A 24,079-nucleotide genomic window follows, 5' to 3' on the forward strand; every position below is an offset into this window, starting at 1 on the left:
CAGAATTCACACCATAAAAATTCATTTACGCTTAAAACAGTCGTGCCTTGTAACATGTATCTGAGGAGCAGAGAACAGTTAAAGAAAATGGTTATTTAGATTTCAAATTAAACCTACATGATAGGTCACTTAAAATAAGAGGTAACAATATCAGTATCAACATCAGTGATTTTTTTTCTAGCGCTAGCTCTATCAGAAACTATAAAATATAAATTGCAAAAATTTTCAGAATAGTATGTAATTTCTTCAAGAGTTGCATCTTACAATGGTGCTCCTTATTAAATAATCAGCTGCTGATTTCATCACTAAATTGATTATTTTTTATCTTTATAAAATGTCAGAATTAGGAAAATGCAATGTGCCACATTGAAATTGCTTGTTTTATCTGACCACAGTTGCCATCCAAACCCATTGGTTTGTTTTCTTAGCCATAATTACACCATTTATCGTAGCAAGTAACTGTAAAAATAGAGATGATCATTGGATTTTCACATTTCCAACAGTCCTTGAAAAAATTAGGGGGGACAAATGCTTCCATTACAAAAAACATAATCAAATCTGAGCTTAAAATAGTGATTTTTCATTTTTCACATCCTTTATTCTACATGTCTCATTTCAAATTTTGCACAAAAAAAACCAAACATTTGCACTAACCAGCATGCACGAAAAGAGTGAAAAATCGAGGCCTTTGATGTTGAGATATGGACAGCTGTATTTACTCTTCCTTAGAAATATGTACTGCCCAACAAAATAAGAGTAGCTTTTTAAACTTATACACAGATACTATCCAGTATACTTTGCTACTTACGTTCCTGATATGAATGACAAATGCACCTACTGTAAGAATGTAAACACTTTTTTATGTATACATGTGAAAATCTTCTGGACTGATTTCTGTGGTATCTCCAAAGACGTTTTGGCAAAAAATATTCCACTCAAAGAACCTGATTGTTACTAATATTGGAAAAATCCAAATTTCTCCTAGAATAAATAGTATATCATTATTTGCTCACTATTTTATCTGAATTTTACATTCATAAAATATTTTCTAAGAAATGGCCCTAATATACCACTTTAAAAATATCAGATCTCAATACATAACTTAAAACAATATCAAAATTAGAAATGTGTAAATAAAACTATTAATTTATGTAAATCTTACTGCTTTACTATATAACTAATTAGGTAAACCTCTGTGTGTATTTGTGCCTATTTTTATTTTGTTCTATTTCATTTAATTTTGTCTATTTGTTTGTAGCTACTTGCATCATTATTTTTATTTGTAATTTTTTATATTGTGATGTTTTCAATACAAAACAAAAAAGAGTGGAAAAACCCAGGCTTTTTTTTAACTCAAGGATTTTTGTCTTCTTTAAAACCTTTAAACACCAAAGGGTAAGATTTAAAATATTACGACTAATTTATGATTAATTCCTAAGGTCTCTTATTGAGGATCAAGAATATCTGTACCTTCGTGGACGGGAAAATAAGAAAAAAAAGCCACACACCTCCTGTGAAAAATAAACAACAGTCCCCAAGTAAAATTAAATAAATTGCCTCAGTTTTGAGGATCATACTGGCGCTGTCCATTACCTGCGGTGCTGAAACTGATTAATCAAACCAGCATCAATCAACCGTTTTGAAAGTTTAACGGCGCACTACATGGTTGACGTCACATTTTAACTCCTTAAATACGGTGGTACAATCTTACTTCATTATATCATCCTCAAACAAGTGGCCGTGACGAGCTAGTTGGAGCCAAAAGTGCCAGTTTCCCCTCACCGGCTCACTCCAGTCGGAGCGTGGTGTTGCGTCTTCCCTCCTCCCTTTCACGCCGTTAGTCGGATTCTTCAACGCCTGATAGGTAGTTTTCTTACGCCCCCCCGAGCTGTTAAAGGGTATATTACGTCGTGGGCGTAGCGGTTCCTTGTAATGGCGACCGTGCCGTAGATGTGCCTAGGTTTGTGAAAATGAAGCGAAGAAGAAGTTATTTCTTTTAACTAAAACGCCGAGGTTCCCCGGAGGAGGACTTTGCGTCTACAACCATCACCTTTATAAGTGGTAAACTTAGCTGTACTTTTCAACTTTTGTGCCCTTTTGAAATGATGAAGCTCAAGTCGAACCAAACCCGGACGTACGACGGGGACGGCTACAAGAAGCGGGCCGCCTGCCTGTGCTTCAGGAGCGAGACGGAGGAGGAGGTGAGTCCGGGGATGGCGCTGTCTGGCGGGCCAAGCTAGCGTTAGCATCCGTAGCTGCTGCCAGTGTCTTGTCTGTCTGTAAATCGGTGTATTTATCAAAACAGCTGCGGTTTGATGCCAGCTGGAAACAACTGCTCTCTTGTGTCTTTGACTCTGTTATCGTCCCCTTCTGTTGTGTATTAAACATCAGTTTGGAGCTCGTACTCACCCAGGTGTTATGTAAGCCTCTTTAGCCGTGCATAATATACCAACCTCGGGCTTTTCAACCTGTTAGCTGCATGCTAATGCTAACTGCTAACTAGCCGTGTTGCTGCTGTAGGCAGCCGGCTGTCGGCCAGCGACCACAGCCCTCAGCTCCGGCTGTGATGAGCGGTGACTTTATCATAATCAGACCCAGCTGGAGGGAAAGCGTTGTTTCACTTTTTAAAGTGACAAGTTGAGACATCTATCGGCTCGTGTTACAGATGATTTGGCGAGCAAAATAACTGTTAAGTTGCTGTCAACTGTGTTAGGGTCAATCCTGCAGCAACATATCTGTCCACATGAATTACTTCCTCAAATTCTCCTGAAAATATGTATATTGTCGTCTATAATATGTATGACAAATGTGTGTATAACAAATAACTTAAATTTGGAAGTGAGGTTGTCTTTATCGCATGATAACAAAATAATGCACATTATTATTTTTTTCTTGTTTAAACTTCTGCTCGTGTGTTGTCGAAGTAAAGTTATCAACTTGTACAACAACTATAAACAATAACATTTTAAAATACTCTAAATATTCTTTAGTCGTTTTTTTGGTAATGTTAGACTCTCTGGTTTTATATAATACAGAATTATAATTATAAACTTTATTTTTATGGTGCTTTTTAAAACGAAGTTACTAATTGCTTCAATAAATTAGCATAAATAAAAATTTAGAGCATAGGCTAAGATCAAATAAATCAGTGTGAGTCATAAAAACAAATATTAAAAGTGATAAAAGAGGGAGACCAGACAAACAACATATATTATGTTTTTAAAATAAGCCTTCCTGTAAAAGAAGGTTGTGAGGGGTGATATATAAAAAAATTTCCGCCCTGTAAGTTTACAGTTTCTTGTCTTCTCATAAAGAAAACAAAACAAAAAAGACTGCAATCCTTTGAGACCATTATCAGGTAATGACATCATTTTTTGGAGGGAACTCATATGAGTAAAGTGGGGTGAGCATAAGCTTTCACTTCAGTCGTTCTCCATGTTTCGTGATGGTAATTGGTTTGTCATAGACTTAAAGTACCACTCTGTTAGGCTAAATTATTAAAAAGAAGTTGGCCAATGGAAATATGTAAACAAATTTTATATAGTTATAAAAGATATGTTTATTTTTGACCCTGTTAGGGTTGTAGACCAGTATAAATCAGTCTACCCATTGGGACTATTATTTGAGTGCCTGAGATTGGCCAGTTTTAATCATGTTACTATATTCATTTAGAACGTAAACATAACATACCAAGAGACGACAATGGTAGCGACACCAGGTATTGTTTTTTTTTTTTTGTACTACTGTTTTTAGTTGTATATTTTGCATTTAAAATTCATCACATGAAGATCTGAATAATTTACTCTGTTAAATGACAAACTTGAAACCTGTTTGGTTGTGTAAAAATGTCATCACAAAGTTAATGCAGCTGTGCTGTACATTCATGCACCCCTCTCACTGAAACCGCTAAAAGCAACCTTCAAAGGGTGAGTTAAGATCAGAGGTAATTTTGGGAAGCTGATGTCTAGTCAACAACAAGCACAAAGATGTCTTTGTAGTGGAGACATTATTACTGGGGGTGATGACTAATAGAGACTTAACTAATTCCTCATTTTGGTTAAAGGAAAGGCTAGGTTATGAAAAACATGAGCTTTTGGTGACTAAAAACACACCAGTATGAACTGCACGTTGTTAGAAACTTTTAGTCAGCCTCAGTTTGTCTCCCGACAGATTACTGACACCGAACTCACTATACTTGTGTAGAAAAATGCAAATAAAGCAACACTACCTGATGGAAAAACTGCACAAGTTAACTACATTCATGATAACTTGGCCACAAGTCACTTCAGTTATAGTCTTGATACTTGCTAGGTATTGTGTCACATGTTGGGGTTTTGGCTCTTCTTCCGTCTATTACCAACACAGATCACTGAATAATGTTTCACAAGCAGCATCACTTGTGCAACGAATACATGATTACCACACAACATGGTGTGTAAGGCCTAATCAGTCTTTTACTGGATGCTTTACAGGTGCTGCTGGTGAGCAGTAGTCGACATCCAGACAAGTGGATCGTTCCTGGAGGGGGCATGGAGCCCGAGGAGGAGCCCAATGTTGCTGCAGCTCGAGAAGTGTGTGAAGAGGTTGGTTCTTTTACTATTTTTCACAATTGTGATTTAGTTTGACTCTTATAAACCTGAGCATATTGACTTGCCTTCTTCACAGAACATAGGAAAAAGGCAATGCCCAACTTAACAAGATTTTTTTCTTCTTCTATGTTTCAAAAGAAATCAAACCAATTAGCTCATGTTTCAAAGGTATAAATGACTGATAGGTATCTGAACGCAGCACAAGAAAAGTGATGTTGATGGTGGTTTCAAAGGCTACATTGTGGGCTCACTTTCTTCCTCTGATGTAGACTGTGCTCTGGCAAACTTCACTCAACCCTGGTATCTAAAACATGGGTGTGAAACATGCCTCTCTAGACTTAGTTCATAGCCAGGAATATTGTTCTGAGAATGGATTTCCATCCGCAGCATGGCAAATTACTTTGAGTATAAGCTTATAAGAAGTATTGTGTTTCATTTCTATTAAATCATGTCTGTATTTAACACTGGGCCCTAATACCTTGCTCTCAGAACCCGTTTCGTCAGCGCAGTCATCCTGTTTGGATGGACAGAGAGCGAGAGAGCCTAGCAACATGTAAGCTGTATCATAGCGTCGTGTTACAAAGCAGTGTTTAGGTGTCAGTGGAGGTCACGCTGAGATTGAACACTGGCTGCCCAGCGGTTGCACTACAGCACTTTGCAATCCCATAAAGTCGGCGAATGAAGGGAAACGATCAGCTTTAAGTCTCTGTATTTTTTGGAAAGATCTATTTTTGCAACAGCAGCTTGCTTCAGATGCAGTTTGAAGGGTAAAATGTGCCTATTTTTGTTTCTGTGTGTGTTTGAGGAGATATAGCAATTGGTAAACAGTCCTACAGCTCATTGGAAATCAATTATACTGCTTATACCACCTACGTTTGTCCTTAAAAATCAGGTATCCCCAGCGTTTGCACAGATAGGAGGATGTCAAATTTAAGGACTTTTTCAAGCATTCATTTTTATATGTGAGATAAAAAATGTTTTTTGATTCTGATTCAAGAGAAACATACAAAGGAGTGCTCTTAAATGGAGTGAACACATGCTACCTGGGGTTAAAATTAACTCATTATAAATTAACTTGTTATCTTTATTCAGGCATGTGATTGGTAAAGGAGAAAACAAAGCAGGAAAATGTAAAAAGCAGAGCTGGCCACATTAATTGCTCTTTTTCTTTAACCCCTGACTCACATGTTCTTGTTTGTGAATCCTCTTTGTTCATATAACTTGTTCACAAAATTTCATTTAGAATTTTTTTTCTACAAACTACAAATACTTTCCACACATGTACAAACCTGCATTTCCCCAGCAGAGTTTGTTTAAAGGTTTAAAGTAATTTACAAGCACACAATTACTATGCAAACTTTTAGTGTATTCTATTTTATGATCTTTTATTACTTATGTAAAGTGTCTTTGGGTACCTTGAAAGTGCTCTATAAACAAAATGGATGATGATTATGATGATGATGATCATTTATATCATTAAACTTAAAAAACATAAATAACTCATTTGAGAGTACCAGACAAGTGTGGTGTGTGTTTTGCAGGCTAGAGAAACATCCTTACGTAACTATTTACTGGCATTTACCAGCCAGTAAATAGTCAGTAGTAGCTGTTCTCCTTTCATTTTTATTCAAGTACTTTTCAAGGACCAAGTAAAATAAAAAAAACATCTGATTTTTTAAGGTATTCTAGTACTTACATTTCTGAAAGCTAAATTCAAGGACATCAAGCACCTCAAGCACCTCGTACGAACCCTGTATCCCCCCTTTGTGTAAAAGCTGTTCATCGCTCGGGCATTTTGATCAGAGTGGCGACAGGGCACTGAAGACACTGAATCTCACCCGGCTGTCAGCTCTTGGCGGGTCACAGACTGTATAAAGCCTATTCTTTGTGTGTGATCCATCACACTGAGGGATGCTGATATCATCCCTTATCCTGGCTCCTGCTGTTTGGTAGCTTTGGCGGTTGCAGGATGCTGCAGCTTGCCAGCACATTTCCACAGGGTCAGAAGCAATGTCACGTCGTGGCTGAGGTTTAAAACTGCTAAAAAAGGCCGCGTTCAGAAAATTTGCGGTGACTTTGAGTGGTACTCAGTGCATCACCACGTTCTGTGGCTTCCTAAGCTCCTTATTGGACGGTGGTGTAACAGGACATATCCTAATCCTGACAAGCTGATTTTGATGACCATATGAGCGGTGAGTGATCGCTTTTGCTTATTGGTTTGGAAGCTTGCCAGGGACAAGAGTGAAGACGCAGCAGTCAGGAGCAGGCCAAAGGTTACAGAGGGCTCCTTTGTCTATCTCAATGTTCACGACCTCAGCTCATGCCCGGTAGTGGTAGCACGGAGGAGACAGAGGACGATATTGCGTAACTTGTAACCAGCCTCAATGCTGTGCATCCTCTCCCAAGATGATGCCCAGTAGTGTTCGGTTACTCGAATGCTTGAGCTTGGAGACAATTTCCATCCCAAAACATACAGGTTGACTTTTGGCCTATTACTTAATCCCTGGCACATCTTTGTGGTTTCTAGTGGTGGGCCTGTTCTTTTCCATATGATCGCGCTGAAGGCCAGAAGAGTCCAGCTCCGAGTCCTTGGTGCTGTGAGCGCAGTCAACATTTATTTATAGACTGAAACTGGAACCTGAAGAAGAAGCTGCAAAGATGTCAGCAAGTGGCCTGGCTCTGTATCTAAACCTGACCTCCTATCCACCTCTGGGAGTTTAGATTTTCTTTGGGGATTATTTTTGTTATAAGAATATGTTTTTTAAAGGTAACTAACAAGCTGCCCTCTCTCCAGGAAAGGGTGTGACATATTTGCATGGCTTGGATGTTTTTTTTTAATAGGAAGAGTAACGGCAAATGAACACAGTTGTCCTGTTTGTTTGGTTGTGACCTTTTTACGTGATCTTTTATGGTACTCCAAATATCTTGTAGAGAAGCGGTCAGTATGTGACAGTAAGCGATAGCTGAACGGAGGTGTTTACATGTATTTTCAGATGTAGAATTTAAGACTGCAACAATTTCTGGATGACAGAAAGTTTCTTAAAAGTCATTTCTTGAGGAAAAATGGCATACTTTTGCTGGGTCTAGACTTTCAAATTTGTCTACGAGCAGATTTTCTTTCTATTTAATTAGATAATTAATTCATTAAATATCTCTGGGTTTTTCACCACTGGTTTAAAAAAACACAAGATATGAGGTTTGGGATCCACATGATTGTGATGGGTATTTTTTCACCATTTTATAACATTTTGTTGACCAAAGGATAGATAACTTAATCTGAAAAATAATTGGCAAATAAAATCAATGATGGAAATAATTGTTAGTTCCCACCTCATTGTAGTTTACACTGTAAATTCAAATGTAGTGTCAGTTACAAATGATCAGGAAAGTTCAAAAACTTGATTTCCAACAAACTCTTAGGTCTGCATCTTTCTCTCCCCTCTCCGAATTCGGACATTTTTGTGGGTCCGTGCTGTGAACACAGCGCAAATGGAACTTGTCATCAGTTTCTTATCATCATCAGCAGTTTGAGTTGCATGGTGCATTATTGATCTGTCAATCTGCTCAGAACTGATAAGATCAATGGATGAGATCATCCATCTAAAAAGGCGAGTGGAAGCAAACTTAGAATCAGTGCAATTAACAGTAAAGTTTACTTTTGCTGCGTCTGACGTTCTACTGCTTCGTCTGTGCCCAGAGTATGCTCTGTGCCCCCAGAGTGTGGTGCAATCAATGACCGAACAGTATATATGTATTCCAATAGCACTCCTAATAAACGGTGCAGCACCAAACATATGAAATTAATGCATGGCAGAAGATCATTTAGAGCAAATGATGGCATAAAAATAAAATAAATAATTCTTAAAAAAATCTTTGCTGATTCAAAGTGTTCTCTGTTATATGCCAGTCAGAAAGATTTAGAAGGCAACAGCGAAGGTTGACGGGGATGAAGCAGACATACCTGATTGTAGAGAGGGTGATCAGGGAGGCATTGCAGTAGTATTAGCATCAGCTGGGAAGAGACCACTGGGCATCACGCAGCTTCAGTGTCAGGTGAAGGAGAGCCGCTGCTACCTCGCTGGTTTGGAACAGCTGTGCATGATTACGTATTCCCACCCACGTAGTTGCTGTATGTGGATAAAAAATGAAATATGATCACAATGTGTCACTGACCATTGAAGGTGGTTTGGCCGATCGGCTCACATTTTTTCCTCAATGCATTTTGGGCTGGACCTGACCTGGACTTTCACGTGATCAAGCACGATCCGATTGCAATCCAATCACCCAAAATGCAAGATGTAAGGAGGTTCTCTTCTTGACTGCTTTTTTTGTTTTGTTTCAGTGCATAGACTGGCAGTCTAATTTTATTACTTACTTTACTTACTCTTTGGCTAAATAAGACCTCTTTGCACTGAAGTGTGAAATTAATGAAGAAAGAATCAGAACATGCACATCATGGCTTCAGCTTTTGCTCAATGTTTTTGTTCATGTTTTGCAGTTGTGTTTTACTTTGAGGATTCAACACAGGAATTAGATGGAGTGAATTTGCAGGGGATAACAACGATCTTATGATGTAATGTAATCCACTGCTACACAAACAATTTCAAAATTACAGTCCCAGGAAAGCACTAGGGAGTTAAAAAATGTAGAGTTCATTGTCCTGCCAGTCTGCCTCTTCATATTTAAGAACAGTGCCCAGTTGTAGCTGCATGCTGTATTATGAATTTGCTCAGCATTTTTATCATTCTTTATTCTACAGGCCGGTGTGAAGGGGACTTTAGGTCGCTTAGTCGGAGTATTTGAGGTGAGGTTTGTTTACTGTCGACTTTTTCTGCAAATGTCAACAAACTGCAGCATGTTTGCCAATGAGAAGTGAAAACATGATAATTATTTTCCCCTCCCCACAGAACCAAGAGAGGAAACACAGAACCTACGTCTACGTTCTTATTGTAACAGAGCTGCTGGAGGACTGGGAGGACTCAGTCAACATTGGTAAGGCATTTGTTTACTTGTCAAAACGGGGATCATACGGACAAAGTTCTCAGGCAGTCACATGCTGTCTGTAGCTTTGTTTTTCTTTTCCTAGGCCTTGGTGATATTACAGTTCAGGGATTTTATTGTATGTTTGTTTGTGGGGGGAGATTATAACACCAGCTTTGTTCCTGCCCTTGTGATTTTCACTCTAACACCGTGCACAGGACTGATAATTACTCGTTTTATCAAGTTATTTTCTCTTGTGTTGTCTCACACGTGTCTTAACTTGTCCAACAATGGTTTCTTGTTCTGTCGACAGGGAGGAAAAGGGAATGGTTTAAAATAGACGATGCCATACAAGTGTTGCAGTGTCACAAGCCCGTGCAGGCCACCTACTTCGAGGCTCTCCAGGAGAGTTGCCTGACCAGTAACGGAACGCCTTTGGTGGCCACGATAGGCGGGGACCTCTCCCCTACCTACAGCATCAATCAGAGCTCCGTCTCGGGTATCAGATAACTAAAACCCTAACTCTGACACCTCCTGGGAGCTTTCACCACCACTTGCGCTCTTACTTGTGTCATTTCTCTTCTCTGTTCTTTCTCTTTTCTCTTTGCTGTCTCAATAACATGGTTTGCCTTGCCAACTCCTTTGTGCCAGAGCGGCGGCACAGACTTGATGACAAGTGTTGGTTGAATAGTCTGAAACACTTTGTAAATGTAAATGTAATTTTTGACCCCTGTTCTTTTTTTTTTTTCTTTTTACTGACATCTGCATGAAATGTCCCCCCCCTCATTCTCTTTCCTTAACGCGCCCTTAGCGTGGTGTTTATTGAATGCAAGAACTACTTTTTACTGTTGTAATGTAAAAGTGTATACTTAGTGCTTAAGCTGAAGGCTTTTGGTGGTCTTTTTAAAGTCTCCTCCATTTTCTTTTCGGTTATTTTTCTGTGAATGAATGTTCCCATTAGTGTACCCCCTCCCCCCCTGTTAATAAGGATAGGAAATGTTGTCTGTATCTGAATGATCAGAACTGTGGGAAGTGTCTTGCATGAGCACTGTTATGTTGTGTCTCACTCGCTCGAGTGACCTGATGCTGACTGTGCAACAGACTTGTGGTAAGGTCTCTTCATTTGCTCCTTATCGTGGTTATTGATGTCTCTTTAATCAGAAGGATACGGCCCCTTGCTAGTTTTTTCAAGTGTCAACTGTGTTTCTCTCTTATTTGGGAAGCGAGCCAAGCACTACAGGTTTCACTCTCCAACAGCAGATATATATACTGTAAAGAGAGAGAAAGAATGTCAACACAATGTCAAATGAACCACCTTTCTCCTCAGTGTCTTTACCTCCTTTTTAATCCTTTTTCCTTTTTTTAAAACTGATTTCTTGTGACTGACTACAAAGTCTTCCTCCAAACACAGAGGGTAGAAGTAGATATAAAAAAAATCATGGACTTATTGTAATTTCAAAAAATGCAGCACATATCACTTAAGTTATTAAAACCCATTTCCATGTTTTACTCCTCACATTCAGTTTGGTTAAATTGTTTACACTGTGTTCCTAATGGCACAGGTGACTTTAGTGGGCACTCATTATGGTCTTTTTTTTTTTTTTACCCTTTCTTTAGTATTTAATCTGCATCCCCAAAAAACACTCAAAACACCTGCTTGACATCGAAAGTAACGGAATCTATAATGCTGATGCAGAACAAACAAGCCTTGTACAGTTTGAGACCTCGTTTTTAACATGTAAAATGCTTTTGGATACTAGTTTTTTTTGTTTTTGTTTTTTTTTTTTGTTTCTATGTTTTTTCTCTCTAACGTCTGGCAAAAGTCTCTTTAGCCGAGCTGCGTCACTTTGGCCTCGATGTGGCGTGAGGCAGCTGGCTCAATACTGTGAAACTGGAGGCGCTGTAGATAGCATGTTAGAGGTTTTTATTGTAAATTGTTTATTTCTGTATAGATCAAAGGTGAGAGTACAAATGACAAAAACACCTCTTACACATCCGTGATTTCAACTGAGGCTGGAGGGACTGATTGAACTTGTGGCGTTGGAGCTGAATTATCTCTTAGATTGCTTACAGCACATCTGAGGCTACAGAAAGAGGACGAGGACTGTTAATGAGAGTTAAGGGCCTGTTTATTATTGATTATTCTTAAAGTCCTTACGTCTTTCACGACGAAAACAAATTTGCAATGATGAGGAATCACTGTTCTTTTACCAATTCATATCTGAATTTCCAAACCGTTATTAAGTTCAAAAGTGAAGCAGACCTGAAGTTTCTTTTCAAGCAAGCTGCTGTTCCACTTTCCCCATTTTTCCCATAGAGGGTTTATTTTGTTGGTCTATCTCAAAAACTTGACGCTGTGGTTTTCTGTCTAATTTTTGTTGTTGATGTTGTTGCTATTTCGGAGCAGCAGAAATGAGTTTTATAGATGTAACATGTTGGCGAACAGTTGCCTATTTACAGGTTTATGTAAAGCAAGATTGGCATTCATTTGGTGTTTGTGTCCACCGATTCTTAAGATAAATATCAAGCTCACCAGCTAGTTTGTAAGTTTGATGTCATGTTAGGCAGGTAGCATACAGTTAGGTATTAATTTTTTGTGAGGGTCAAGAGTGAGTTGAAACATCAAAGCTGTTGGCCATAAAATCAAAAAGATGCTAAGTTTGATGAGAACTGCTGTGAGTTGATAATCCATCGCGGGGTAATCACTAAACGAGTCGTCATGTGAAAAGGGCTGGATATTGGTACCTTTGAAAGGTACTGACCGCAAAAACCCAGATGTTTTTTTTATCCTTTTTGTAGCCAGATGTAGAAAAAAAAGAAGCTAATTTGTATGGTTTTGCTCGTATCCAATCACTACAAGTGTTGTTTGATTTAATGTGACGTGATTGGCCCACTGCTTAGCAGCTAAAACCCATACAGTCTTTACTGTGAAGTTGCAAGCAGTTTTTTTTTGACGAAGGTGGATGTTCTGCGTGCTGAGATGCACCCAAAACATTAAAAAGTATGGCATGCCTGTCTGGTGACATTTTACGCATTTAAATCCTTCTATTCAGATAATGGGTATTGAATGAAGTAAAAGGTCAGAATAGTACCAAATGAAATAATCCTTAAGGGTACTGGTATTATAATTTTTTAAAACGATACCCAGCCCTACATGTTAACCACTGTCGATACCCAAATATTTACAATAGCAGCTTCAGAGTTAAGATTATGAATGGCAAATTTTGAGTCATTTTAATACAGAGAAGTCGGTGGTTATTTTGCCAACACTAACAAAATTACAGCTCTGATTAGATATTAGGAAGCTTTTGCCAGGGCTCATGGGAGCTGTAGTTTTTAAATGCCAACAAAAAATGTAAAAATGTTTATCTTGGTTGAAACGACGTGGTTCAGTAAGGCAGCAGATGCTTCTTTAACTTCAAATATGGACAGAAAACTCCAGTATGTTGATTCAATCATCCGCAAACTGACTAAATAAAGCCCTCATGGGAAACTGATCTGAACTGAATGTTCGTGGATCTAAAGCTAACCTAGAAAAGAGGCGAGAAGGCTCTCTACGCTGGCAGCAGTGGTGTTTGTCTTCATTCATGATCTCCCAGTTATTGTTTGAGGGGCATAACTCGGCCAGCAAAATCAAACTTTAGACTGACGTCTTTATAATCCCGGAATGAAAGTTATTATTTCTGAATGTGTAGGTGAGTAACGTCTCCTTCAGAAGAGTTTGGGACTTTGACCTGATTTTATTGCCGTGTATCAGAAAGGTGTGCTGGTCAAAGTCTTGCTTTACGATGCCCCACCTGGCACTTAATAAGTGTCAATTAGACCTTTTAGTCTGCATTTGAGATGTGCATTCGGATGTAAAAGGGGATGATATATGGCTTAAAAAAAATCTCTCAGAGTAATCAGTGATTTAATTCGCTCTTGGTGGTTGGTTGCAGGTGACAGGTACTGTCAAAATGAATGTGAGGAGGATTTCCACAAGTAAAAGCCAGTGACTTAATTATTAATGACCACTTGTTTTTGACCTTTTTTTTCTTTTCTTTGATCTGTTGTGTTATTGACAAGCTAATGGCTTGTATATAGCTAACACAGCACCCTTACAGCCAGAGGACACACTTTGGCTACAGTCAATAAGAATTAATGTCCGCTTAAAAAAAAAAAAAAAATCCTTGTAAGTCAAAATTTAGGCACTTCCTGTCATAAATAAAGTGGGAATGTATGAAGTACGTTTCTCCGTAAAAGCATGTATGAGTTAATGTGAAGTTTGGATGGATTTCTGTCATAATCGGCTCTTTTGTACAACATTGAAGCTTCTGAATTTTAGGGGAAAAATAAGACAAATTATTGACAGAAAGATAAAGGCTTCAGATAAAGTCACTTCCTATAATTTACCAAAGGTGATGGTTTAAATATGTATTGCCCCATCTTGTGGCCAAAGCAAAAAATATATAAAAGTACATCACTTTGCAGCTGAGGCCAAATGGTCATTTTCATAACTGAATGACTGTAATAATTAGAAACTGACTGAATTAAGCTGGTTAATAAAAGGTTACCCCCAAACTACTAGTAATTGAATAACAAACTAAACACTTATGCACCTGACCTCAGCCTTGAAGTGACTTTCTCCAAGGTAAATGTGTCACTGGAATTTCTCTTTTCCTCTTTTTTTGTCATTTGGGACTGTGGAATAAAACCAGTGCGAGAAGACTGAAGATTGTAATATAAATGTGCCAACAAATAAACACCAGTATTTCACATTCAGGCCGGTGTAGTGATTGTGTTCATGTCTGAAATATATTTTAATGTTTGAGCAGTGCTATTTTCATACAGTAGTACTACACTGGAATCTAGATTAGCGGACTGATTATTTGTACGCTGAGTTAATTGAACTGGGATTTCCTTTTTATTCAAGTTTTAAGTCATAAATTTGTGGTCAGTGTCATAATTCTCACTGTTGCTAAGGTTACATTTTAAATGTGGTAGGTTACAGATAACTAGTTACTCTTAAAAATGTCATGAGTAATCTTACTATTTTAATTACATCAAATTGTATTGTAATTTATTACAGTAAATTATAACTGGGCAATTAAGTCCTTAAATCAGATTTAAACCAGTGTAAACGGCATAACAGTACTAAACACTGATTACTGTCAAACCTTTATGTAGTTATTCAATATAGTGAATAAAGAATTTTATATTGTACATTAAAACTTTTTGGACAAAAAATTTTGGACAAAAATTTAACGAAATGCAACCCCTTTGAAATCATCAAACTTTTGATTAGTAACTGGAATTTAAATATTTCTCTCCTTATCTAATCAAATTATTACATTATTATTAATTAATTACATTTATTTTGTTAGTTGAATAACTACGTTACATATAAATAGTAATTCCCCAACAGTATATACTAAATACTAACCTTTACAGTAAACTATTTTTGCAGTCAGAATACAATAAATCACCACACTCAATGGTTTTATACTAACAATAAATGATAGAATATTTGTGTAGTCAGAATGCCGCTGCAAATAATTGTCATAAAGAAAAAGTCCGACAGCTACCAACAGATATGTCTTTAAGATTTAGAAAAAAAATCTTTCAGGAGCTGTTTCACACACACACAAAAAAGTTTTTTAAGCTGCAGCTTGAGCCTCTAACTTTATCTCGAACTCATACTTCATACTGAATTTAGGCGGTTTAAGGTGTTCATGATGGAAAATCAGAAACAAAAAAAAACATACTTCATACAGTCATAATGTGCTCAAACAGTCTGATTCCCGAGCATGCCGTTGATGTTCACTGATCTCCCACAATCAATGCACAAAGGAGATGGGGAGCTGCTAGCAGCTGGAAGATATTTTAATTAATTGTGGATTGTGGTGAAACGGCCTCAGAAAGATGTCAGGAAACAACACCAAGTATTCTTGGGAAAAACTGCTGTGCTGTCTCCCTCAGGGAAGTCTAATTGGCAGTTAAATTCTTAAAGTTGAGGTTTCATTGATGTTAAACGGCAAGTATCATTTCGTGTTTGTATGAAACAGTTACTGGTGAGTCTGTTTCTGCAAAATAATAACATACTGTGAGTATGAGTATACAGCATACTACTATACTGTATAGTTAGTATGTAGCGTAGATTTGGGAAGCTGCATCCATTTCATCTGTGAATTGCATCGTGGGTGAGTAGTGTATATAACCAGCACAGTCAGAAATTAAGTTTTTGAGTGTATTTTATGTATGAACACTCAAAACCTGTTCGAAATTAGTATGTGGTGAGAGTGGGACAGATAATGGGCATGACTTCACAATCAAAGAAAAGTTGCGTGCCATTTAATGTGCATAACAACACAAATGCATTGCCCTGAAGGCAAAGCTTTTCGTTGTACTTTAGACACAAGACTTCACTTAATTCTGTGCAATCTGAACAACAGCTTTCATGTTTCCTATTATTTGTCCATCCTCCATTTGTAGTTTTAAGGCCCTGCACACCCACACAGGGTTTTACGCTTTTACTGCATTATAAAGGTCCTCTCTGTTAAGGTGGACCTTTTAGAAATTACCTGAGGTTGCCAAACGTATATTGTAATAAAATTGTAAAAGATGTCCTGAGAAGAGGTCTAATCAGGTGGAAACACCCGTGTGGGTGCACCAAGGACTTAAAGTGGCCTCAATCTAACCTCATCAGACCGACTTCTCCTCCCGAGCACAATTTAGAGCCAAATACGCCATTGGCCTTTTTCCACAAAACACAGACATGTCACAGTAGAGAAAACATTTGTTATAAAATGGTTGAACTAAGGCTTAAGGCAGGTTAGATTCAAGACCTTTTAAAGATATTTTTAATACCATTCAAAATTAAAGTCTAATTTTACAGTAACAAAAACTGAAGGAAAAGGGACACGAACTGACATAACTAATTACTCACAATTTTACCCAAATGTTTATTGTACAATGTCAAGTTAAAAAGTCTACTGCAAATGTTAAAAAAATTTAAACTCTCATCTTCTTACCTGAGCTGCATGACGGTAATGTGAGGCATTCAGTAAATGTTGAGATTTGAGAATATTTTGAGATTATACAAACATCAGAAAAAAGTGATTCATATTATCCTACTTACAATGTCAGAGCATTTTTAAGACATTTGAAAGATTGATTTAGGACATCTGAATGCCAATTAAGGCTGTGTTTTTAGATCCTTTTTAAGGATCTGTGGGAACACTTGTTGAACATTTAGCTGCTTCAGTTTCAGGGTTCAGGTTAAAGTGCATATTGGCTCACTGTCAATGCTTAGAACCACATGTGCTTCTCTCCCTTTACCACTTCATTAATGATCAAAGAACGGCGGCACTTTACATTCAGTCTCACTAACTGGATCCTGTTTTATATTCTTTAGTATATATCTGCACACGGTAAAATTGACTTGCGCTCACTCTCTTAAATTTTAAACCTGCTGTCCAACAAGCTGTTTACTTATAAATTAACCCCCGACAGGACGGTCACGTACAAACAACACTGAGACAATCGTGCTGTGTTTTGATTTTCTTTATTGTACAGAAAGAGGTGGTTAAATTTACTGAGGCTGCTGTCCTCTGCCACGTCCGAAGCCTCCCCTCTGCAACAGGGAGAAGTTCTTGTCAATACATCAGTCAACCCAAGTTCAACAGAAGAAAAGCAATTTTACAACAGCAGACCAAAGTCAGCCTGCTGACATTTTGTTCAAACTATTGTAAAACCGCACCCACAAGCTAACAATGTTTCTGTGAGGAACGCTTGACATTTTTGTTGTATAATTGCTGTGGAAAACATTCTTTGTTTACCATAATAAGAAAAATGACTAAGGACCAAAAATATGCTGCTCTAGTCAACCAAAAATTTCCCGTAAGGGAATTTAAAGAAACATAATTCACATGATGTTACAGTAGGAACATGTCAGCTGTACTTACGAACTGGAATTCTGTGGCAGCTCCAGCACCGGCCTCTGCTTTCTTATCAGCACCAGCTGATGGAAAAATTAGAAATATGTCAGTCAACTTTCATCATATGAGCTTTAAGACACATTGCAAAATAAGGACTTGTTCACAAAAGTTTATTTTGAGAAGGTAGTCTTGACTGCATTAAGGTAATTAACATTAACTCTGTCTCTGGACTGTGAAACTTCAACACGGTCAACGCTTATCGCATTAAAGCCTCATTTACACTGTTAAATATCCTTTAAAATGTGCATATTTGTGTCATGACTTTCTCGACAGGACTTCACATCATTGAAATTGACTGCATTCTCAAGATCAAGTTGTTGCCTAATGAACACTTCACAACTTCAGCCATGATTTTCAGGTGACTGTCAGTTTTAAAAGGTCCCTGCCAAAGTCTCTGATCAGAGACAAATCTGATTTGGCTGAGCGCTAGCAAATCGATGTCCGAGCGCTATGTATGTACCGTCGAAAGACGCAAGCCGAGAGGCTCACTAAAACGTCGCAGACAATCCCCAAGTATCTATCGTAGAGAAAGCGCAGCACATCATTCAACTGTTTTATCAAATCACCGTCAAGACCATCCTTCAAGCTAACATCAAAACCAAGCATTGCATAGCTTAGTTAGCTTCCACATCTACAGTTTGTTTGGCCAAATTAGCAAAATACTTGCATTTAAATGCTCCGCCTACATAGAAAATATCGTGACCTTTCAGGGAGCCAACAGCCAATGAGAGCAGAAAACACAGAATGCGGACAGAAACTGTCCAAGGTGCGTGTGTGTTTGAGAGGAAGACAGTGACAAAGACGGAGGGGATGGATTACACATGCAACGGTTCTTCACAGCCTGATAACTTTGTCACTTCTTCACTTTGATATTTGCTATTTAGTTTATAGAGCATTGGTGCACTGTCACCAAAACCACCACCACGTCCTGCACTGATGATGTAGTCCTTGTCAGGGAAACATCAGGGCGTATGAGTGTTAACAAAGGACAGTAGTTGAGTGGACAGTAGTGAATGATCAGATCACAATGAGGCGTTTACACCTTTATATACACCGCTGTCCAACTGTCATCTGATCACCCAAGACGCACTACAACGCTGTAAGAAAAGGCGTAATACTCATAGGGGATTCCTTCTGGTAATGGTTACTTTTTCCACCCATAATTGCATTTTATATGATAAGGTGGGATGAGTACCTTTATCTGTAAAACAAGAAACGCATTGGTTTCTTTTCATTTAGAAAGTCTTGAAAAGCAACACGCCAACATACCTCAGCACTTTATGAAACTGGTCAGATAGTAATTATTCCACATGATCTACCTATGATGACAAATTTCTTCACTTTTTAATATGACTGTTTTTAATTGTGTTCACACTGTTTGTTTTTTGTGTTTTCTGTGCTCTTGACATTAATGACGTAAGGGCTTGCTCCAGATTTAAATAAAGGTTGAATGAATGACAGAGCTTGTGGTGTGTGACCCTGTCACCAGTCAGTCACGGAGTGAAAACCATGATTACTTCAAGAGTCACGATTACAAGACGCCAGGTTGTGCAGTGTGAACTTAACTTTATAGATCATTCTCTACACAAAATACCATCTTAAGAATCAACCTAATGTTCCTAACCTAAGTCACCATTTCTACATGCCTCTCTATGACTTTATGCTGCTCATATAAGAAATAAATTCAATACAAGACCACATAAATGACTCAGATCATAAGGGTGATACTTGTTAGAGGTATACTTACGGGGTGCAGCAGATCGCCTGTATGCGTCTCTGTCAGACTCCCCGCGGTTGAGGCGGGCGGGCCTCTCTCCCTCCATTCCTGCAGAAATGAACACAAAATTGAGATCATTAAGAGTCATTTTGCTGCACAAAAATATAAAATCAGAGAAACATTCGTACATTTTGAATTAAGAATTCAGCTTTAAAGCCAAGGGGTGTGACTAAATACATGTGTGCTACAATAGGGAATAGTATTTAGAAAATTGAGTCTCAGGGAGATCTTTCAAGAGCAAATGTATGACCAACTTTAAGTCATCTGTGCGCTAACGGGGGAAACGATCACATTTTATCCTGCACTTAAACTCTTGAGCGAGGGATGAATGATGTGTGATGACACATTAGTTGATAGGAAAATTAAATCATTGCTCCGATAATAGAATTTTAGCCAATAATTATTCCACAAACACACACACAGCAGACAGTGGAGTCCACTGCTCATTATCCATAAGAGCAACAAAGACTGCCAGTAAGAGCCACAGTACCAGCTATTCATCAAACACCCTTTGAACAAGCAGAGCATTAACTTGCTGAAATGCAAAGTCTTTGACCCCTCTGCTCGTTCTCAGGTTGGTGCCACATCTAAACCTAAATCCTGGTATGTTTACAGACACATCAAGCTAAATTATAACTAAACTGAATTGTTCTATCAGCTACAAAGGAACACCAATCGTATGCAGCAGTTGAGCCTAATGAGTATCTGCTAATGAGTTGAATTCTTGTGTATGTTGAGGCTGAGACCAGCCAGTCTGCAGCGAGCATCTACACATCTGCACCAGAGGGAGGATAACGGACGAGAAAAATCATTGATGCCACAGAGCAGTGTATTAACATGAAGTCCAACAACTTGAGGTAACTATTAAATCAGCCCAATAAATAGTTATTTGAATGGGTTTTGTACCACATCCATGCTTATCAATATGGAGTTGAGGTCTGTCATTGCTTTGTCTAAATATTTAGGTTGTGTTGAGTATCAATTTTTTTTAATCCTTATGTTTAAATGATCTCTGTAAATTATAAAACTGAAAGTACTGAAGTTATACAAGGAAACCCAAAGCTGCACAGATGACACAATAAAGAAAGTTAACGGTTTCTCAACCTGTGGCTGTGACGGCAAACCCACCACATGACTGAGGCATGTGTCCAGCGACTGTAAAAGCACCATGTGCAGGTTGTTAATTTATTAAAAAATAAATTTTGTTTTTGTGCATAGAACTTTATTGTGGTACAAAAAGAGGTATTAATGAGGTATTTATTTTTTTATATATTGGTATTACATAGAATTTTAAAATTCTGGTATTGTAACAACCATACAACTTTAAAAAAAAATTATAGTATTACAAACTAGTTTACAATACTGTAATGTTTAGGGAAAGTTAAGGCTCTAAAAAAGTTTGTGTTCTAAACGTGTATTTCCTCTTTGTGTTTTGACTTTCATGATTATTTTAATTATCTGTTTTAGTACTGATGTCTGTAATAATTCATATCACTCTGAAATTCCCCAAAGCACAACATTTTCTTGGTTTTAAAGATTTCGATGTAAGAAGCAAAAATGAACTATAATAAAAGGATCTGCTGTTCTGAATCTGGTGACGACATTTCAGTTTTAAATCCAAGATTCACATCGAAACCAAAATCTGACAAGTGCCGATGGAGGAAGATGATAATCTGGCTTGTGATTCCCCCACAAATTCCAGCCCTTCCTACTACATGAGCAGAAAATCTTATTGAGACTGGATTCGCCTTTTATTATTATATAAAATAACTCAGTTTCAGGTCGTCTGAGGCTAAAACTCAGCTGGAGACGTTAAACGATCAGAGTTTCTGAACTCACAGCACCGAGCCGTGGCTGCAGCCTTTTGACTCCATGTTGTTAATCTCTTTGGAATGCGTCCACTCAGCAGGTTTACATCAACAGCTAATGACTTGTGATTTTTATCAGATTGCAAAATTCAGAGGGAGTCTACAACTAATCTGATGTACTAAAGACTAAAAACTGGAGACAGATTACTACATTATTATTCTCGTGACTTTAAAAAATAACATAAGTAATTATTACCAGTGTTCTCGTGTTGTACCATTAGCTTTTTGAGAAATACAGTGCATTCCAGCAAAAAAGCAAACACTCAACCAAACCTACATTACATGTGCATTAGTGATCTTACCCTTGGGCCTGGGCCTTGCGGTCTCAGGGCGGGTCTGGCGGCGCAGGGTGGCGGGCACAATCTCAGGGGGAAGGTGGAGGAAGTCTCTCAGGTACTGGATACCTTCATTGGTGAGGTACCAGTAAAAATGACGCCAGGCAAATTGCTCCTTGACATACCCACAGGACTTCAGGGACTGGAAGAAAAGCACAAACAAAGTAGTTTACACACTGAGTATCAACCCAGCTACTGAAAGCATATATTACTTAGTACATTATGCGTATCCTTTCAGGCAGACTATTCTGCCATGCTCCCCCTTCAGTAGCTGATTTATTACATTTTACTTTCATGCCCACCCATCTACCTCAACCAAACAGAAGTGCCATTGACTTCTACTACAATACCCTCATTGAGAGCATTAAAAGTTTCTATACTATGATTCTCAAAGGGCTCTGCTGCGCAAGTTCAACCTTTTTGAAGTTTTGAAAGAGACAAAAAGCTTCTCTGATACTGACACACAAGCTTGCCAACCAGCACCTGTTTCTCCTCGGACAAAAACATATTTGTTCTCAACATATTTTGCTTTCAGATTACATTTTGTTAGCTGCATCTTATCAGCCTTTTGAGGATCACTTTTGCATATGTATCAATCAAAAAATGTAAGTTTAAATACAGTTTCACACCACATTTTTTAATTTTGTTATGTACATGTCATCACACAAGTTACAATACCCCCCACCCACAGTTTGTGCTCCTCCTGTACTAACATATATTCAGGTCACAGAGGCAAGCATCAGTTTCAACAGTCAATGTTTAACAAAGCCGTAACGTCATGAAACAACATGACTGAACTGCTGTATCATTTTTAAACTTGATTTTATAAGATTTTAATTAACATTTTCATCTTTGCACCTCTTGCCTGCACTTTTGCTATTTTTAATGGGGATTTTAAAAATATTTTTCCAAGTATTTGGCATTTCATTTTATCTTTTAATATGTTAACACTCTTTGAATCACCTTGTTGAATGAAATGTAGTATACAGGTGAAGCTGCCTTGCCTAAAATCTACCCTCACAGTTTAATGTCAGTACTCAGACTTCACCTGTCACTTAGGCTCTACAGGGAAACACATCACTGCTCATCCATAAAGCTAGATTTAAGATTTAACCACATAAAAAAGTGACGATATCAGTGTCCACCCATCACCGTCTGGTCTCTCACCTGCATCGCTTTCATCACATGAAGGTTGGGCACATTCTTGTCAGCAAGCTCCGGATGCTTGGCCAGGTGGACATCTTTTTTGGCCACCATGACTCCCTCCTTGAAGAGGAGCTCATAGATAGCAACACGATTCTTCTTGGGCATCAGCATCTGTGTGAAGTGACATGTTTATGCTTCAAATCCCGCAAAGGCACGTTACAGAGAGCTTTCATTAGCTTCCTATAGCTAACAGCTAGCCTGTTAGCCGACTTGGCTACACATACTGACATAAAACAGAGCGACGGAAAGCCCCAAAATAACGCGTTATTAAGCCAACATGGTAACTTATTTTAAAGTGTTCACCTCGCTATCTATACACTTATATACACAGCTATCTATACACTTTTAACATTAACTAACGCGGACCGCGTTAACCGACAAAAATGGCAGCCGTTGGTGAATATCAGTACCGGGGTTACTTCCCCACTTCTAAGTCAAATATCCACATCTGCAAACGGTTTAAGGCTGAAATACGTTTACACTTTCAATAATGATATTAGCAACAATCGACCGTCTATTATTTTTGTTTTATAGGACATGAGATGTTGAAGATATATTTAGATTACAGCGCTGGGTTTGTCTTTACCTTTCCACTTGTTAAGGGACCGGAGCCGGAAGGAACGACTGTCGTTGATCGGGAAGGTTTATCGTCTCGGCCCGGGCTGCCGGAGCTGTGTCGCCCCCTGCTGGTGCGGAGGGGAGGAACGGCCTCTACAGTATTTATAGAGCTATAAACAACACCTTAAAGTTAGTATAAGGTTGTTGTTGGGTTTGTTTGGGTTTCTATGCTTTTTTTTTTTTTTTTTTTAATAAAAAGCATTTCAAAATAATGTCTTTATGGCGTATCAATTCCCATCAAACACTCTTGGAAAATACTATCAATTAGGAGGGCATATATGAGTTTGTAAATGCCTAAATCTCCTCCTTTTAAAATTAATGCTAGTGCAGTGTTATTTCCAGCATGTCTTATCTTTTTTATTATTGTTGTTTTACTACAACAGCAAGTACTACTATTACTACGACTAATTATACAAATAATAACAATTATTATTATTGATAATATCATAATAACTTCATTCATACAGCACCACAAAGGGATTTGACATACAAAGCAAAGGCAGGAATTCAGGAAAAATAAAATAAACCTTAACAAAGAAAATTCTATAAAAGTATAACCAAAAGGCAAGAACTAAATGTGTATAGAAAAGGTCAACAAGAATAAAGCAAAAATTAAAAGGAATAAAAGGGATAAAGCAGACAGATCTCAAAAAGGCAGTTTGAGTACTAAATTAATAATATTTCAGAAAATATAAGAATAAATGCAATAAAAGAAAATATTATAAGAGAA

The 24,079-nt window shown here is 37.9% G+C and overlaps 2 protein-coding genes across 2 annotated transcripts; one reads left to right on the forward strand and one right to left on the reverse strand.

Annotated features, from left to right (window-relative positions):
• The first annotated feature begins 1,820 nt into the window (after positions 1-1,820).
• On the forward strand, positions 1,821-14,330 carry nudt3b (nudix (nucleoside diphosphate linked moiety X)-type motif 3b). Its single transcript, XM_042495518.2, has 5 exons — positions 1,821-2,201; positions 4,473-4,583; positions 9,349-9,393; positions 9,497-9,581; positions 9,883-14,330. The coding sequence occupies exons 1-5, from the start codon at positions 2,103-2,105 to the stop codon at positions 10,077-10,079; spliced, it is 537 nt and encodes a 178-aa protein (XP_042351452.1). The 5' UTR covers positions 1,821-2,102; the 3' UTR covers positions 10,080-14,330.
• Positions 14,331-17,096: 2,766 nt separating this feature from the next.
• On the reverse strand, positions 17,097-23,445 carry rps10 (ribosomal protein S10). Its single transcript, XM_042508861.2, has 6 exons — positions 23,318-23,445; positions 22,693-22,842; positions 21,493-21,667; positions 19,293-19,370; positions 17,513-17,568; positions 17,097-17,181 (listed from the first exon to the last, which is right to left on the reverse strand). The coding sequence occupies exons 2-6, from the start codon at positions 22,840-22,842 to the stop codon at positions 17,140-17,142; spliced, it is 501 nt and encodes a 166-aa protein (XP_042364795.1). The 5' UTR covers positions 23,318-23,445; the 3' UTR covers positions 17,097-17,139.
• Between the last annotated feature and the right edge of the window lie 634 nt (positions 23,446-24,079).

Source organism: Plectropomus leopardus, chromosome 2 (assembly GCF_026936395.1).
Source record: "Plectropomus leopardus strain MGB_pleo_1.0 chromosome 2, ASM2693639v1, whole genome shotgun sequence".
Classification (NCBI taxonomy): Eukaryota; Metazoa; Chordata; class Actinopteri; order Perciformes; family Serranidae; genus Plectropomus; species Plectropomus leopardus.